Consider the following 18,477-nt stretch of genomic DNA (forward strand, 5'->3'; position numbering starts at 1 on the left):
CGGCCCGCCCTCGGCGCCGTTTCCAGCCGGCGGCGTTTGGCGGGCACACGGCGGGAGCTGCGAAGGGGAGGCAGCGGGAACGGCTCCGGGATGTCGTAGGTGTCTGGGGAGCGGGGCAGCGAGCGCTGCTCTCCCTCTCCGTCCGCTCTCTCTCCCCTTCCTCTTCTCCCTCCCTCCTCTTCTTCCTCTTCTCCCTTCCCCTGTTCTCTTCCCTCTTTCTGTGCTCTCTCCTGTCCCGCCGTCCCCTCACGGCAGCGGGTCGGTTCCCGCGGGCTCCGCCGTGAGGGGAGCGCTTCTCCCGGCGGGCCGCGGCTCCCGAGCGCGTTCCGTGAGGGGAGAAGTGCCCTCAGCGCGGGCCCGGGAGGGAGGAGCGGCTGGCGAGGGGCGGGATTCGTTTCCCGATGGAAACGGACCGGGAAACGCTGGCGGCGGTGGCTCCTGGGGCAGCGCTGCGGGCGGGGCTGGCCGGGCGGTGCTGCCGCTGTGGGTGACGCTCGCTAGGCTCTGCATTTCTGAGGGGTCGGCTCTGCTCGCACCTGCCCAGCGAGGAGTAATGGCCGTAAACTAAAACACAACGAGTTCCGCCTCAACATCAGGACCAGCTGCTGTGCACCGAGGGTGGTAGAGCTCTGCAGCAGCTGCCCAGGGGGGCCGTGGAGTCTCCATCTCTGGAGACATTCAAGGCCTGTGTCACCTGCTCCGGGTGACCCTGCCTTGGCAAGGGGTTTGGACTGGATGAGCTCCAGAGATCCTTTCCAGTCCCAGTAATTCTAATTCTGTATCTCTACATGGCATGGATAACCCCCGTGGGGCTGTGTGGGAGAGAGCCAAGAAGAAGGATCACAGATGGTTCAGTTTGGAAAGGACCCACAGTGGGTCGTCCCTTGCCCATAGCACCCAGGCAGGTCTGGAATATCTCCACTGAGGGAGATTCCACATTTTCTCTGAACAATCTGTTCCAGTGCTCAGTCACTGCACAGGAGAAAAGTTCTTCCTCACATCCAGGTGGAACCTCATTTTCTGCCCGTTGCATCTTGTCCCATTTCTGGGCAAAGCCTGCTCCGTCCTCTGAACCCTCCCTTGGCCAACGCTAAAGGGATGGGCAAAAAAAGGCAGGTTTTGGTATGAATTTGTGAAAGTGTGTCTTCATCAGAGTTTGATGGCAAGGTTCACTCTGTTGCTCCCTACACAGACAGAGCGTACCCAGGAAAATGGCATTAGAATCAATTTAGAATGATTTACACAGAGACCAGGGATGCAAAAGGGTCACGGGGACAAGGATATGGATACAAAAGATACAGGTGCAAAAGAGTTTAGCAGCACTTAATCACTGACTGATTTAATATTTATAAAGTGATTCAACAGGATTTACTACAATTACAGCAGTGACTAAATTATAGATTCACACACACTCAGATGCAGAGAGGTGGGAAGGAATCGGAGGCCTGTGGAGATCAGGGCGTGACACCCCCCATGCCCGTTTTCCATCAGGCTGTATCTCTTCATTTTGTCTCCAGTGGGAATAAATCCTGCTCATTTTTCTCCTATATTTTGCAATTTATCAAGCAATAAGTAATTAATCAAGTCATGTAAGTCTGGTGCTGCTCTTGTGTATCTCTGCTCATCTTGAGCTTCTGGTGATCAATAAAGAAAGTTCTTTAACCTGATAAATATGAGGCACAAAATAACCACTGCAGGTTGTACAGCTGGCTGTAAACATGTGCCATCATACTCTGCATGGTTAAGAAAATAAATTAAGCCTTGTCAGGCTAATTCAGGGGTAGGAAACTCAGGTTGAATACTCTCACCACATGTGCCTCGTCTTTCTGTCTCCTTTTCTTGTTCCACTCTGATATTTGGTTCTACACCACAGGCAAAGGGAGCTATATTAAAAAAATAAACCAAACTAAAAGTGGTGCTCTTCATGTTGTCTCCTAAAATACTTGAGGAATTTTGTTTGCATGTATTGTTTTTTTCCCCTACATTCTTCTTCCAGGAGATCTGGGACACTTCAGCCAACGGGGTTTTCATGTGAGGAGCTGGGATGGATTTGGTTTCAGGGGTCTGTGTGTAGAGTTGGAGCAGAAATTTTAAATTATTTTGATTTAACTTCTCACATTATGGCCTTGAAAAGACAATCAGTAAAAACAAGCCCCCAAGCAAGCCAGGCTCTTGGGTGGCACAAGGCACGGTTGACTTCCTAAAAATTCTGTTTTCCAGTACCACATTCCAGCTCTTTCCAACGTTGAAGGGCTTGGAATGAGGCTCCATGTCTGCCCCCATGGTTCAGGGTGCTTGCAGAGAGGAATCTGGGCTGTGTGCTCTCTGTTGCTGTACACAGTGTTTGACAGACTACAAAGAACGTGGCTTTTATCAGTGCACAGCTTTCCCCCAAGAAATGTTCTCTGTGTTTATAACTTAGTGGGATTTTCATGTAGTTTCTCATTTATTTCATCCTACAGCTGTGATCCTGCTCCTGATTTCCTTTGGCTTTCAGCTCCTTTTGACACCTGCCATAAAAACTTCCATCAGAGCATGCCTTAGTGTAACATGCAAATGCATTGGCCCCCAGAGCATCCCTGCAGTGTGGGTGCATTAATAAATGGAATATTTCTCTGCTGCCATGAGCTGGAAGCTGTAATGGAGTTGGGATTCCTTGAGCCATATGGGGTTCTCTTTAAAAAAGAAATACATTGTAAAGAATTCCATCAAACTGTTGCAGCTTTGGCTGCCCTTTGGCCAGGATTTCAGAGGCCTTTTTAATTTAAATGTTACCTGTTTGCTTGGCTTTTTTAAGACAGGATATTTCTTTTCCCCTTTTTGTAATAGAGATAGCTGTAAAACAGTTTTCATATAAGACTCTTGCCTGGGTTGCAGATCAAAGATATGTTTCCATTCTATTTTCCCAATCCTTTAATTTACAGTTTTGGAATAGCAACATAAATTTGAAAAGGATATGTTTGGAATGAGGTCATCTAATTTCCTTACAAGGCAAAACATTCTTTTTCCAAGATGAAAACTGAACTAAGTTCTTGAGATATGATGTATATTCCAAACCTTGTTTAATTCAGTATAATATATATGTTTCTTGGGGACTGTTCTTACAAAGATTTTTTTTTTTCTCATCGTTTTACATCACGCTTTAAACTATTGTTAAGATTTAGGAATGTGCTTAAAAAGTTTCAGTTGTCTCTGGGAAAAATAGTCTTAATTTATGTTGACCTTTCTTTCCTTGGAGCATTTCGCCTGCATTCAATAAAATTTTGATGACTGCTCTTTAGCAGACAGCTGTACCATATAAAGTATTATAAATATTCAGCTTTCCTCTTCCAGTGTTGCCATTAACAGCTGGGCATCCAGTTCAGAGGAGCAGATTTTGCAGAGAGAGCTTGGCATGTTCCTGAATCAGGAGAGGGAAGAAGGGAAGCAAACAGTTTCTTATGGTTTGGGGACCTGTAAAGGCATAGAGCATCTGTTCCCCAGTCAAGTCATAGGCTGCTAGCACTGAATCATGTTAAGAGCTAAAATGATGGGAAAAACTACTTTTTTCACCTTGCCTGTACCTGTGTCTTAAATGTCTTAAACATTATTTCGACTAATGGCAAAATAATTCCAAGCCTTGCTCAGAAGGTATGTAAATGGAAATGCTTTTGGGGGGGAGGTTGTTGTTTATAGCCTTGGAGAAAAGATAAATACTCAGCATGATTTCACTTCAGTGCCTGGATTTTATCTCTGGTATAAAATGGAGAATCAGATTTTCTTAGGCAAACACTTTATCCTTCTAAACAAGCATCATTCAGGGAATGGATTTGCTTTGGATGCCATCAGTAAATGTGAAACCAGAAAAGGAAACTGTCTTTAGCATTATCAATTATAGACCTTACTAACAGAAACCTTTGTGTCTGTGTGACCATAAAACCTGTCCATGTTTTTCTCTTGCAGGGTTAAGAGAGCATTAAATTTGGACACTGTTAAAAAAGATAATGTAAGTATTTTTTGGTGTCTGGAGCCATCTGGGCTGTATAAATATATATGTACATATATCTGTGTGCAAAAATAAATGTGGATATAAACAACCTACTTCATTTTAGCTGCCTGTATGCTGTTACAGATTGGATGTTGTCTGGGCAAATCTTAAAGCACAAAATTACTGCTGCAAATATTAGTATAAAATTGATTGTATTTCATTTGTCACAGAACTGCCTGGCGTTTAGTAATGTACATCTGCATGAATCACTTGAAAAATGTGCATATTGTTATTGCCACCACTATTTACCCAAGAGCTGAATGAGTTAAGATCCTTGGTGAAATCATTTATTAGAAATTAGCTCCATTATCCTGGGAAGCAAACGTTCTGCCATGTAATTGTACATGTGACAATATGGAATTATGATAATGCTGTAATCTGCATATTAGAAACTGCAAAATTGAAATGAAAACATTAAAGGCATTTTCGTGTCAGGGCTGTAATTACCTCCCTCAGCTAATCTGGCATAATGAAACAATAAACTCCTAACGCTGCCATCAATTTCACCGCAGTTATCACAACCAAAATAAAATTGTACTGGTGCTGTTGTTTGTTGTGAATGCAGCTCCAGCACCCTCCCAGCCACCAGCATGTCGTGACATATGTCAGTTTATCACCTCCCACAGGGGCTCTTATTGCAGCCAGCAGCAGCTGGGGGGGGTGGCAGGGTGCAAAGGAAGGAAAATTTTGGAGAAGTACAGAGAGAAAAGAGCTGGTCAGCAAACGAGCTCCCAATAAATCTCCGAGCCTGGGTCGTTCTAAAGAGGTTTTTGTATGTGCAGCAGATATATGGAGGCCTCAGTGCTATTGAACAAGGCAGAAATTGGGCATTTAAAAAAATTCTAGATACTTATTTTTTGAAAGTTTCAACAGAGGTGCAAAATACCTCAGTGGCACCAAAAATAAATCATTAACAGTTTAATTGGCAGCTTAGTGTACCATTACCCAACTTGTTCTGCTGGCAATGCAGCTGTGACTGTAATTTTGCAGCTGTTTCTTGGGCTGCAGTAGCATTTTTGTAGATGAGTGGTCCAGCTGAAATTCCATGGAATGCTTTTCCTGCCCTACAGCCATCCCCTCCATGAGATAAAAAGGGTTACTCCATGCTTAGCTGCAGTCAGGTTCTTGTGCAGCAAAGAGCTGAGGAAAAACCCACCTGAGTGATAGAAACTTTTCCTGCAGGCTCAGTGATGTGGCTTTACACTGAGTTTTGGTTCACACAGTCTCCAACAGATGCATGTTAAAGATTTCAGTTAAATAACTTTATAGAAGGAACAGAAAGTTGTAAACTCGTGGTTTGGGTGAAATGCATGCTTAATCTTTGCTGTTTCTGTCATTCCTTCCCTGTTTTTATCAAGAGTTCCTCATTCCATGGATCAAAATATTCATGAACTAACCAGATCAGGAATGAGTATTTTTAGATTTTGGGAATCTTAGCATGGTATCATTAAAAAATTGATTAACTGGAGTAAAATTCTTCTTCCTGGAGGAGAAAGTCTTACTGACAAATAAAAATTGCTCTTGTAAGTGCTGCAGGAATTTTGTTTAAAATAACCTTATCCATGTCCAGAAGTGGGTGTGGTGACTGCTGTTCAAGCAGGAAAAATAGTCTGAAATGTTTGGAGATTCTCCCTGTTGAAAAGGAGATTTGATGGCATGTTAATCCCTAAATTGTCATTGATACTTCAATTAATATTTCATTGAAAGATTATTGGAAGCGTTTGTTTAACCTGCTTGAATGTGGCAAGACAGAGAGAGGATTTCCATCAGGTTTAAATGCTGCTAGACTGCAACAAGAGTATAAATGAGAGGTGTGAAATTATTGAAGGTATTTGAGACTAAAACAAGGCAGAGGCAAGTGGGCAGCATTCAAATCTTTTAAAATCTGCTGTAAATCCCACTACTGATCACCAGCAGTAGCACTTGGGGGTTGTGAAATAAAGGTTTGGGTTGGTTTTTTTATTTCTGTACATGGAATGTGCAGAAAATCCCAATTTCTTATCCTTGCAATTCAGCATCCATGCTAGACCCTGTCCCAGAAAATCCCAGTTCATATTTCAGCATTGCAGACTTGTTCTTCTGAAAACTTCTCTGCACAAATCCTTTAACATCATTCAGTAATTCTTCTTACATCATTAGACGTATTGAAACCCTGAACCACAGACAAAGTTTTGGATTTAAGGGACTCACTTTGGATTTTTTCAATTTAAAAAATTAAATTTAAAAAAATATTAGAAATAACTTTTGATACAATTAAAATCTAAAAATATTTGTATCTTGTGTTCTCATTACTGGAAAAAAATAATAACTTGGTTTGGCTGCTTTAAAAAACCCCAGACATCAAGGTGATCATGCCAGAATACCTAAATCCCTGGAAAACTCATATTTTTTCTTGATGGAACCTGGGATACAAAGTGTTTGAAAGGATTTTTTAGTTTTTTAGAGTCAAACTAATCTTATTGAGAAGAGGGAGTGATAGAAAATCTTGATGAGCACAAAGTCACCCCGCCACAACATTTACCATGGGTTTTCCATAATGGGAATACATAAAGCCAGGAATTACTTAGGGGGGAAGGGGAAAAATTCAGAGAGGTTTTGTCAATGCTCATCTGGACTTTTTTTGTATTTTTCTCTGTTTCAGGCACCTGATGCAACCCCCCTGAAGGCCAGAAGGAGAAACCTGAACTCCTACTCCCCAACCACAGGCACGTGCCAGCTGAGTCCCTTCTCCTCTCCCAGCCGGGACAGGGCACAAAACCCCAGCAGTGCCCCAGCAGAGGGTGAGCTGGACATCCCCTCTTTCTTACTGCAGCTTTTTCCTGCACTTAGGGACTTCTGTCTCATCTGCTAGGTTTGGTTTCTTTTTCCTCTTGAAGAATCTCCTCTGGAAAAGCCAAAGTTGGGACTCAAATCTTTAATTTTTTATAGTGGGAATCTTGGGGGTGTTTATAAAACAACTGAGTGAGACAATTTTTAATTTATATAACACTGAATGTTATCAGCTCTCAGAAAATACACCTTTGTAAGATTGTAAAGATATTATTTCCAGTTCACTTTAGGAGAAATGTTCACTTAGTTCCACAGTCACAGCTTTTGACTCTGACTGCTCAAGAAGCAGATTTGCAGTAGACTGAGCTGCTTTTATAGCTGTATAAAAATATTGTGGTTGTGGCCTCCTTTAAGTGTTGAGGAACCTCCAGGTCACCTGGTGTAACTTTTTTATTTTAAAAAGAAGAATACAGAGGGACCTTTTGTCATCTTTCCCTATAGAGCTTTCATTTCCTTGCAGTACAACTCTAGAAAAGATGGTTAATTAATAATAATAATAATGATAATTATCATGATAATGATAATAAAAATAAATAATGCATCGCTTCTGTTGTTAGCAAATTCCTTGTTCAATTATTTTAGTTATTAAGAAAAAATCTGATTTTGAATTTGTCTGGCTTTAATTTTCAGCCACTAGTTCTTACTGGGTTACAGAATTTTTTATGCCCCAAAGGTTTTGGAATTTATGTACAGTAATTGAGGCCTCACCAACATTTATGAATTATGTTGAGTAAAAGTATTCTAAGAAGGTGTTGGAAATTTATCTGGGTGTCTGCAGATTTTAGCTATTGGAACATGTCCTCTCCTGGTGGATCTGCAGAAGTGGAGCTTCCCTCCAGGATTTTGGATTTTATCCTAATTCTTTATCCTGCTGCCAGTCTTTTTTTTCCTCTGTGTTCATACAGCTCCAAGAGGTGCTGTGTCATTATTAAATCCCAAGTTCCAGGCTGTCCATTTAAACCCACAATTTCTGCTCTCCTTCTAAAACCCACAGTACTGCTCTAAAAGTATGACCTGTTTGATAATTGATGACTGATTTAAGTCCAAGTTCTATTGACTACTTAGATTTAAAATGAAATCTTTGAGGGTCTGAACTTCTAGCTACTGTATTAAAGCTTAAACTTTTATAGCACTTTATCATCCTGAAGTGTTTCTAAATGTTTTACAAAATATTAAAATTAAAAGTTAATTTATCCTTGAGTGCTGAGACTTGGATGTAACAATTTAGATCTAACAAGAAGAAATCAAAGTGTTTAATGCTGAGTGTGGTCTCCTTTTTTTAGTGTGATGGCAGGAAGGAGATTTATTACAGTGAAATGTGGAAAGCTCCTCATTCCACAGGGTCTGTCTGGGATCTGTACATTTGTTAAGCCCATGGTAAATTCCAAATCTTTCACTTAAAGGTGAATTTACAAAATCCCCATGTTGTGTGATGCCTTCAACTTAAACCACAATTAAATCATTTCTGATAGTCAGATGTGACTTTTTTATTGCTGGAACAAGTATTGATAGACAAGCTAAAATTTTAATCTGATTTTGTTCTGATCTGATTCCTGTGGGAACGGATAAATCATGTAAATTCAGAGTGTCTTTTGTGGTCAGAGGTCACATTTATCCTGCTCCATCCACCACATGCCAGGCTCATATTGTCAGTAGACACATTTGGAGCCTTTGGAAGTAATTCCCAGTATCTTTGTGCTTGTTTAGGAAATGGACTTGGGGCCAGGCAGTTTTCATGGAGGGAAATGGGAATTTCATAGCTCAGTCATTCCAGCATTTTCAGGATAATGCTCAATGTTAATCTGCAGTAAATAGGATAAAAAGCTCCTGGAAGAGCACAGTAAATATCTGCCAGGATGATTCTGACTCCCAGATGTTAATGCTGTAATCCCAAGGCTTCCAGAAACTGAGGAGAGGTCAAATTCCAAAAGTGTTAATTATAAATAATTTAGTGTGGGTCATGCCAAGTCCTGCTCTCCAAGTGAGCTTTGAGGTTTTTCCTCTTCTCAAAAGATCACTCAGCATTCAGGTTCACACCAGCTCCTTCTTCAGGTTCTTCAACTACTCCACATGTGATTTTTATCCTGCTTGTGTCTCTTTTTCCGAGGAGATGGGAAGGAGCAGAGCAATTCCGAGAGCGGATTATCCAGGAGAGGGCAGCCTCAAACAGAGCACGATGTGTAAGTGCATTCACTTTGAAGTTTGTTCTGGCTGCAGGGCTGTGAGTGCATCTCTTTTTCACCAGCAGACAATAACTGTGACGTTTATTCACTAGATATTATGTTTGAAGTTGTAGCTCTTCCTTTTCCTTATTGCAGTTGAACTCACAATTTGTTTCCCGGGGTTTTTGCCTCTGCTGGATGTTTTCCCACATCATTAGGCTGGAATTCCTTCAGTGTAGGATAGTGTTTTCCAAGTCATGGAGCTGGACAGATTGTTGGGATGACATTTAAACAGTGGAAAATAAAATATTATCATTACATCGGTGTAAAACTGTAACTTGATTAATTGGGGTTTTTTTTTTGTGATTCAGTGAATCCCTTGGTCAACACATCCAGCCTCATCTCTTAGTGACAGGAACCCGGAATTACAGAACAATTGGAGTAATTAGAGGCCTCATTGATATGGAAATGTTTGCATTCAATAATTCAGAATGTTTTTAAAAGGTTTGCAGGAGACCAGCAGTGACATTCAAATAAAAACATGTCTAAACCAACACCTACACTTAATATTCATGTGGGCTTCCATACACTTAATTTTGCAGCTGGAAAATACATTGTCCAGTACACTGATATAAATCCTCACAGCTGACCTGGATCCATCCCCATTCACACGAGAAAAAACTCTGGGAAACATTGCAAACATGAATTTTCACTGAGTGGGGACGGGGATAATTGGAATTGTTTCACCTTTTTTCCACAGGTTCCTGCAACTGCACGCCCAAGTGAGAAATTCCTTGCCCAGAATTCTGAAACTAAGAGCAAATTTGACAAGCCTGAAGGTCTGGTTTACACTGATTTGTCTTTTAAACTACTTCTAATATAGTATTTGAAAGCAACTTTTAGGATTTTATATGGAACATTTGAGTTTGAAGGGGTAGGGAAACAAATAAAAGACTTGAAACCAGGCAAGTTGGACTTGGAAATCCAGAAAATGCACAAAAATTCAAGCATTTATTGAATTTTTTAAACTAGAAGAGTTGCTTTTCTATGCCCTCAGTTTTTAATTTGTACACAAATCAAACCAATATGAAGTAGTTCTCAATTATTATTTATAACTCAAAATATGAATTAACTGCATAGATTTTTATGTCTTTGAAGATTGAAGATCCTTTTGTGTTGAAGTGATTGTGCCATTGAATTTAGCACTAAAGTATCATTATTTAATAGTCCAATACATGTTAAAATGCAAATCACTGCTCTCTTTTTTCCCCATTTTGTTTCCTGACTAAATTTAGCACAAGGTTTCTTGCTGTACATCAATAGCTAAGAAATAATTCAGTGTCCTCAGAGGACTGTGTTGATTTATTTCATGTGGACAAGATTTTATTTAAAAAAAAAACAAAAACAATGATACTAATTGAAAATATTCTAATTGCAATGTTTATTTAGAAAATGAGGAATTTAGAGCTTATGAACAATTTCCAAATTGGTTTTGATATGTTGTAGATATGGAGTAGATATTGGGAATGGGATTTAACGATGATTTTAATTGCTGTTTTCCAGGCTTTGGAGGGCAGTAGAGAGCTGGAAAATATCCTCGGACTCACACACTCGTCCTGTGTCCTGAGTGCTGAACTGCAGAAAACCCAAGCGCTGGGTGAGGAGGAGGTTCAGTACATTTATTTATCCCCTTGGAACATTTACCAGGGATCACTCCAGATGTCCCCTTTGGTACTCCCCAGGACTCAGGAAAAATGCATTTCAAGTGTCCCCGTGCACCCAGCAGGGACATAAAAGCCAGGCACACCGGGGAGGGAGAACCTGGAAAAGCAACACCTTTTCTTATGGAAATGGTCAGTAAATAGTTAGATACTTAGTGGGTGCTTAGGTGGGGATTAGGCTGAACGTTTGCACTTGGATTGCTTGGCCTTTCTTTTCCCCTCCGAGGAAGTTGGTTTGTTTGTTTGTTTGCCTGTCAGCAGGATTAGGCTGAATATAAATTTCCAGGCTTTAAAAACGGCTATTCATGTGTCCTGAAATGATGGACATTCCAGGTGCTCGCTGTGTTGGGGTAAGGGCACTTCACAGCTGCCACATCTGAAATGCTTTTCCAGAGGAGCCCAGAAAGCAAACCTAGAGAGCCTGGACTGCTGCTTTTTGCAGTTGGGAACAGGTGGACAGTGAAGCCACAGGTAGCAGAGAAAATTCCTTCCCCAGCAGTGGAATTGGTGCATCACGTGCTGGTGTTTCCATCACCATTTCTTCCTGACTTGTATTCCAGAGCTCATTCCATTTTGCTTCTGGGTGGGCATGCACTGCTCTGTTCCCACTGAGTGCCAGATCCTCTCTGAGCCACGGTGGAGTTACCTGGGCACAGTCTGTGTTTCCATCGGGGTGGGACAGACAGACAGACAGCCCACAGGACAGCTCAAACCTCTTACTGCCACTCCTGTGTCCGCTCTTTCCCTCAGCTCCTTGGGAAAGAAGCGTCCTTCCCCCATCTCTGAATTTGGAACCATGGCAGCACTAGAAGAAAAAAACATTGGAACAAAATGTGGGATGAGGCTTGGAAGCAAAACTTGTCAGAATTCTCTGAATTTTGAAAATTCTTGTTAATTTCTTTGAGCACAGTTACATAGGCAAGAGGATTTTTTTCCTTGAAATGCTTTGAAAGTGAAGGAGGCAGCAGAGGTATTATTTTCTTTGAAAGCTCTGGGGCAACATTTGTTGATTTTGGATTTATTTCTTCACTAGTGAGTCAAGCAGAAAAACTGCAGCTGTTGAAAGCAAACCATGGAAAAGTCCCTGCCCGAGGTAAGAAACTCTTCATAACTCCTGTGTAACAGATGTTTTGATTCCTTTGGCTTGATTTCTTTTCAGTCCTTTTCACTTGCAATAAGTTGGGTAACCTTTGGGATATGAAAACAATGATAATCAAATGTGTTTCTTCTGAATGGTCTGCAGATGTAAATTGAATGTTTGCTGCTATTTTCATTGTGTTGGGTATTTCCCCATGAGGCTGTGCAGGAGCAGGAATCATTCATGGCCTTGCACTTGTGGCATGGTCCAGAAGATTTCCCATACTTGTTGTATATCCCAATTGTCTTTGTCCTTCCTCATCCTCCTCCCTCCCGCTGTGTTTTCAGTGTCACAGTTTTGCAGCAAAACCTTTTTCACTTTGTGTGTCTTGTGGGGTATTTCACCCACTCCAGGGGGCTGTGAAATCCCAGCTCTGGGCTTTCTTCATAACCAGTGCCGTGAAAATATTTGAAGCTGGTGGTGTTTCATCCCCAGCTGCTTTAGTGCCCTGGCAGGAGGGAAGGGGACACACAGAGGACAGTTTAATTCCCTCACACTCAGTAAACCCCACAACCATCCCCCTGGGATATTCTGACATTTCTGTTATCTTCACATTTTCCACCTGAAAGCAGAGCAAACCCAAAACCAGGAGCAGTGGTGGCATCTCTGCTGTGGGGAATTCTCTTAAAGGACAGAAAATTGATCAAGCCTGGATTTGCTGGGCTGCAGCAGAGATGCTGCAAATGAAAAGGAGTGACAGCACTTGGGAGGGAATTGGGCTGATTTGTGCAGTGTGCAGGTGCTGATTTACAGCTCCCCCTGTCCTCCTGCTGCAGCCCCTGCCTGCCAGGGCTGGGAATGCTGGGAGCACTCGCTGCTTCCTTTGTGCTCTGCTCCTCACTGCTCACTTCACACACACTGGAGTTCCAGCTCTGCTCCAGAAGCAGCCCCTCGCCCCAAACACACCTCCAGGCTGCTCAGATGAGAGATATTTTGTGAGGGTAGGGTGGAAAAGAGAATTCTGAGTTTAAGCTGATGAAGTTCCAATGTCAGTTTTGCTTTCACAAAGAATAAATTCAATTTTGCAGTCTTGAAAATGCAGAAGCGGGAGAGGCAGAGAAGTTTGTGATCAAAGAGAAGCATCTGTAGATGTTTTTCTTTGCCTTTTAGTTTCAGATGTGGGTTTTTCATGATTATTTTTAATTAGTTATGGCAAGGCTTAAAACTTATGACTGTTCTGTGGCTTGGTCCAGATGGAATGTCACATTATCATCACATGGTGAGGCATGAAATTTATTTACTTTACATAAACGGCCTCCTCTTAAAACAACTTCATACAAAACATTCCTGGCTCAATGGGCAGCCTTGTGCAGAGCTCAGTTTATCATTTTGGGTGACCAGCATGGAAAAAGGGCATCATTGTTTGCCCATGACTTGAATTTACAGCAAACAAAATGTTTTTGAATAAAAAGTAAGCAAATTGTAAAACAACTGCCAAAGAGATAAATCGAGTCAGTCTGGGAGTCCAAAACGTGCTGAGAATGGATGTGCAGGTTGGGATGTGCACATTTTCAAGGGAGGTGTCTTAGGGCTGGAGATTCCAGGAGTGAAGGTCCTAAAAGGGGAAGCTGCTCCAGCTGGCTGTGACCAAGGGCAGGGACACTTTGCTTCCCCAAAAGCCTGACACAAACCATGGCTGCTGCCCATGAGAGTGTTCCAGAGATCAAATACTTCCAGTGGTGAGGAAAACTCTGTCCAGGCTGTGATGAAATAAAAAACACTTCCTTTGCTGTGGGGCTGTTCATCCTGCTGAGCCCAGGGGCAGATCTGATCCTCCCTGAGCTCTGAGCATTCCCAGCTTTCATGGTGGGGTGAGTACAAGGGGCTGAGGTTTGTGCTCTTGGGGCAGTAGGGGTGTCTTCCAGGAGACTGGATCAGGGTTAACTGCATGGATTTTATTCCATGCCCCTTGAAATCACTGATGAAAGCAAAGCTGAGAAATCAGGGACCAAAACTCCAGAGTTTCCACCTACCAGTGGAGTTTTGAAAACTGCATTTATTTTAAAACATAAATCCCCTTTCACAACCACTGCAAAATAGAAACACAACAATCAGAGCTCCTCTTTGAACCAGATAAAAAGGCAAAAATACAAAATTCCACCATTTATCCCTTTTGGTGTCAGTTTGAGTTCAAAATGTGAGTGTCTTAGGACTAAACCACTTGGCTCTGGTGGTTGCTGGGGGTTTATTTTCACATCATTCTCAAATCAGGTGTAACAAATTTGTTGACCTTGAGGTGTACTTGGTTGTCTGCCCCACCTTTCCTTCCTCCTCCTTGGAGATCTTCTGAGGAAAAGGGGAATACAGCAGTGGATTTTTCCAACTGTAAAACCCTGACCTAAAAACCACATCTGTTTTCCTCAGCCCAGCTTTGTACTTACTTACAGGGAAGAAATGCCATTATCCCTTTGCTGGGAAAAGGGAGTCTGGGAACTGGCTGAGCAACAATTGTAACACTGGGAGGATCTGGCCTCGTTCCTCTGCCCTTCCCTGTGGAAGAGCATCCCTGGTTGTGCTCCCGGGGCTTTCCTGCCATCACACCTGGGCAGGGCTGACCTCAGCTCCTCACTCAGTGCAGGTTGCCCCAGGAGCATGCCTGGTTTGTCTCTTGGGCATGAAAAGCTGTTGTTGCTCAGGCTGGGTTTGAATTCCTGTCTCCTCTTTCTGTGGGTTTGGGTTTGTGCCCCTGGGAGTGCCTCCCAGAGGAGGGGAGGGAACAGATCCCACTCAGCCCAGTCTCCCCAGCACAGGTGAGGAATCCTGCCCCCTGCCAGCCCCAGGGGCTGGGGGAGCTCCCCACTGCTCCTTCCCAGCAGGATGGGGACTGTGGGGCTGTACCCACCCCTGAATTTTGCAGACTGGAGGAGTCTGGGGTGTGGGCCCAGCAGCACGAGGAGTTTTGGGATGGAAGGAAGGAGAGGGGGCAGCTCCAGGCTCTGCAGTGATGGAGCACCCTGGGCTATGCAGATGAAATATTAAGCCATTAACTGCAGTGGCAGATACAGAAATGCACATGAGACATATGACTGGAGGCCCCAGACAAGTACACAGAGAACTGTCAACCTGCATTTTAGATTTAGGTGTCAGCCCCATTTATTCACAGATTTCACCCTTGTTTTTACACTCTATTTTCCTACGTGCCTTTTTAGAGATGCAACAGCTATGAATTTTTAATTCTGGTGGATCTAGTTTAGAGTATTAAGCTTAATGAAAAATTCAAAAGAATTGTAGTTCTTCCAACATGTAGCGACTCCTACATGAGAATAAATACTGCTTTCTCCCATGAATATAATTATTTTAAATAAAAAAGAAAAGAAACATTAGTTTGGACTCACTTAGTAGCAATTATATGTTTAAGAGGTGTAAATAACTTGCTATCCAGACATTACAAATATCCAGGTGCTCTGTATGTGCTGATGACAACAAAATTGAAAAGAAAGACTGTAATAATTCTGACTGGTTTTCTCTGCAGAAGATATTGATTATTTGTGTGTGGTGAGAGATTTGGAAAATTCAATTAAAGGAGTTGTGCAAAGGTTTCATAAATTTCCCCGGTACAGCGTGTACACAGACATTGCTGCGTATTAAATCAATGCAGCACTTCACAATATATTTTCTTTGAAACATAAAAATAAATAACATTTAAACAGTTCTGCTTACTACAGAAACAAATTTTATTTTCTGTGAAGCATTTAGTCATGTGCTATCACTGACTCATACACATTTGCCAGCTGTAACAAATTTTATAGACGTTTTCTCCAGAGACATAGCTCATATACTATGAATTTTTAAATGAGCAAATGGTGAAGAAGGGATGTCAGCAATATAAAAATTGATCAGTTAAAAGATAAAAGCATAAGTAAAGAGATTTGTATGGTAGTCTTAATAGGTTTTATTAAATAAAAATACTATAAAAAGACAGTAATGAATAGACTGAAGGTTTTAACTGTGGTTGAGGTGGAGAAAAATTATTCTGGCACATTTAGTAGAAGATTGGTTTTATATCACCCGACAGGTGAACATTTTTTTTCTGTCTGCTTTTTAGATCTGTAAATGTTTTAGAGCAGTCAAAGTTGGGAGAGGATGGTGGGGGAATTTGGAGGGGAAAGGAAACTTGGGAAGATTGAACCCTTTTAGTGCCTGTGTGGTCCGAGGGCAGCTCCAGGTTAGACTGACAGTGCAGGGGCAGGTGCTGCTGTGGAGTCACTCCCTGGCAGGGTGAGGTCCCAGGGAATCACAGTGAGCCAGCTGGGGAGAGCTGAGGAGGCCCTGCCCCAGCAGCCCCCTGGCTGTGGGGTTTGTGCCCTCCCCAGCTGGGTTTCTGTGCAGCTGAGAGGCTCCAGCTGCTGCTGGAAATGCCCTTTGTGTGTCCAATGTCATCCTGAATTGTCCCTCACCCCTGCGTGGTGGGGAATCAAACACCCCAGAGCCAGCAGCCTTGGGGGTGCTCCAGCAGGGAGCTCATCTGCTGCAGGGACATTTGGCAGCCCTGGCACTCACAGGCACCTGCTCCCAGAGCCTTCCCCACGTGCTCTCATTCCCTGAGTTCCTTCCTGCCCTTGCACACTTCTCCTGTGCTTGTCCCGGCACCTGCTCACCCTCACCCGGCCCGGCTGCGGCCCCAGGTGTGGGTGACACTGGGATGGCTCTGGGTGACTCTGGGATGGCTCTGGGTGACTCTGGGATGGCTCTGGGTGATCCACAGAGGGCTCTGGGTGATCCAGGGATGGCTCTGGGTGATCCAGGGGTGGCTCTGGGTGACTCTGGGATGGCTCTGGGTGACTCTGGAATGGCTCTGGGTGACTCTGGGATGGCTCTGGATGACTCTGGTCTGGCTCTGGGTGATCCAGGGATGGCTCTGGGTGATTCAGAGATGGCTGTGGGTGATCTAGAGATGGCTATTGAATGATTCAGGGATGGGAGTTCCCCTGCTGCAATCCCTGATTGGGCTCTACTGGCACAGCCCTTGGAGATTGTGATTTTTTCTTTTATTATTGATGGCAAAAGGCAGCACCAGCTTCTCATCCTGGTAGCACATTCAGTTCTGCTTTGCCATCACTGCCAGTGATGGAACCACAGGTGCAGCCACTCACCAGGACAAGCTCTGAAATCCCTGCTGAGACACCATGGGTGAGAGAAAAGGGGTGCTGGGTTCTTTAACCACCACAGCAACTTATTTAACTCGTGTGTGAGCAGGATTTGCACAAATTCTGCCATCACACCACTGTTGTCTATCACACACTATGCTTCTGTGTTTTCCTTGTTCACAGAGCACATCCAGGCTGGGAGTGCTGCATTCCTCACCTCATCCCTGAAGAGAAGGGAGGAGCCCCTGCTCCTGGCCATCCCCAGCACCAAGGCACAGCCAGAGTGAGCAGGACCAAGGTACTTCTTGTAATCCTTGTGCAGAGAGCTCTGGGATGTCCTGCAGGCTGCCCTGAGGGGAATCAGGTGTTCTCTGCCCGTGGGATTTGTTCCTGGTTTGTTGAGCACTGCTACAAAGAGCTTCTCTAGAAGCTCTGCTCCCCCACTGAAACATCCTGTGCTGTTTCTCCTCAACTTGTTGCTGCTTTGGCTACTTGTCCTCGTTGCAGCATTTCTCCTCACCAGTTTGTTCGCCTTTGGCTACTTGTCCTTGTTCCTTAAAACATCCCCAAATGTCCCTGCAGCTCCAGGCAGAGGGGCTGGTGCCCTGCCTTGCCTGAGGCTCTGTGTGTGTTTTGCTGGACATCACATCCATAACGCCAAGCAGATCCCATGCACGATGATGCTGCTGTCTAATTGCTATTTATTTTAGTCATTCCTCATCTCCCCACAGGCATTATGTGAAAAATGCATTCCACATCAACCCAAACTTCTCCATCTGCTGGACTGGACTTAAAAGGAGCGAAGAACTGAGTGTAAACCAATCTCCCCAGCAAATCCCAGCTGGGGAGCGCTCGCTGTGCCGGGCAGGTGCACGTCCAGATAACATTTCTGGCATCTATTTCAACTTAACAATGTGCACAAGCAGATAATCTCAATGTAAATAATCCACCCCGGGTGCTGTGCAGCCCTGGGCCTTGGGGCTGGTGCTGTGCTGCTCTGGAGGGCTCCTCCAGCACTGCCTGGGCTCTGGGGCAGGAGGGAGCTCTGCAGTGCCAGCAATGAATTATTCCCACCCTGGATGTGTTTTAGTTGTTCGCAGACATTTTCCTTGTGGTGCTGCCATGGCTGGGGACAGATCTGTCACCCACATGAGGGTCCCTCTAAAGTCAACCCCAGCCCCAGGGTAAAAAGGCCTCGGCCTCTGACCCGGCATTAACACAGGCCTCTGGTAACATTTGCTTTTAGGTCAACGTTTGAGTTTAGTTTTGGCATTTAATGCTATAGGAGCAGAGTTGTTTTATATAAACCAACCCTTTTTATAAACCAGCTGCTTTTCTCTCTCCTTCTCCTCAGCCTCACCCCTCCAGCCTCTCAAATCCTTGCAATTAGGCTGAAAATGTGCAGTAAAGCTATTTATTCTTATTCAAGTCCAGCATTAACACAAACACTTGAATTCCTTTCCACCACTGCTAAGTCCCATCCTCAAATAAACTGATTTTTACAACTAAAATT

The 18,477-nt window shown here is 43.4% G+C and overlaps 1 protein-coding gene across 2 annotated transcripts; it reads left to right on the top strand.

Annotated features, from left to right (window-relative positions):
* Nucleotides 1–30: 30 nt before the first annotated feature.
* Nucleotides 31–18,477, top strand: ITGB3BP (integrin subunit beta 3 binding protein). 2 transcript variants are annotated; one of them, XM_084211348.1, is made up of 9 exons: nt 31–95; nt 3,943–3,985; nt 6,669–6,807; nt 8,964–9,036; nt 9,779–9,857; nt 10,582–10,675; nt 11,773–11,832; nt 17,148–17,262; nt 17,696–18,477. In XM_084211348.1, exons 1-8 carry the CDS (start codon nt 91–93, stop codon nt 17,249–17,251), a joined length of 597 nt encoding a protein of 198 aa, XP_084067474.1. In that variant the 5' UTR covers nt 31–90; the 3' UTR covers nt 17,252–17,262; nt 17,696–18,477. The 2 variants fall into 2 exon arrangements, with proteins under 2 accessions (XP_084067474.1, XP_084067475.1); XM_084211349.1 differs by having other exon boundaries at nt 8,967–9,036.

This window comes from Fringilla coelebs (genome assembly GCF_963513975.1).
Source record: "Fringilla coelebs genome assembly, chromosome: 9".
Taxonomy (NCBI): Eukaryota; Metazoa; Chordata; class Aves; order Passeriformes; family Fringillidae; genus Fringilla; species Fringilla coelebs.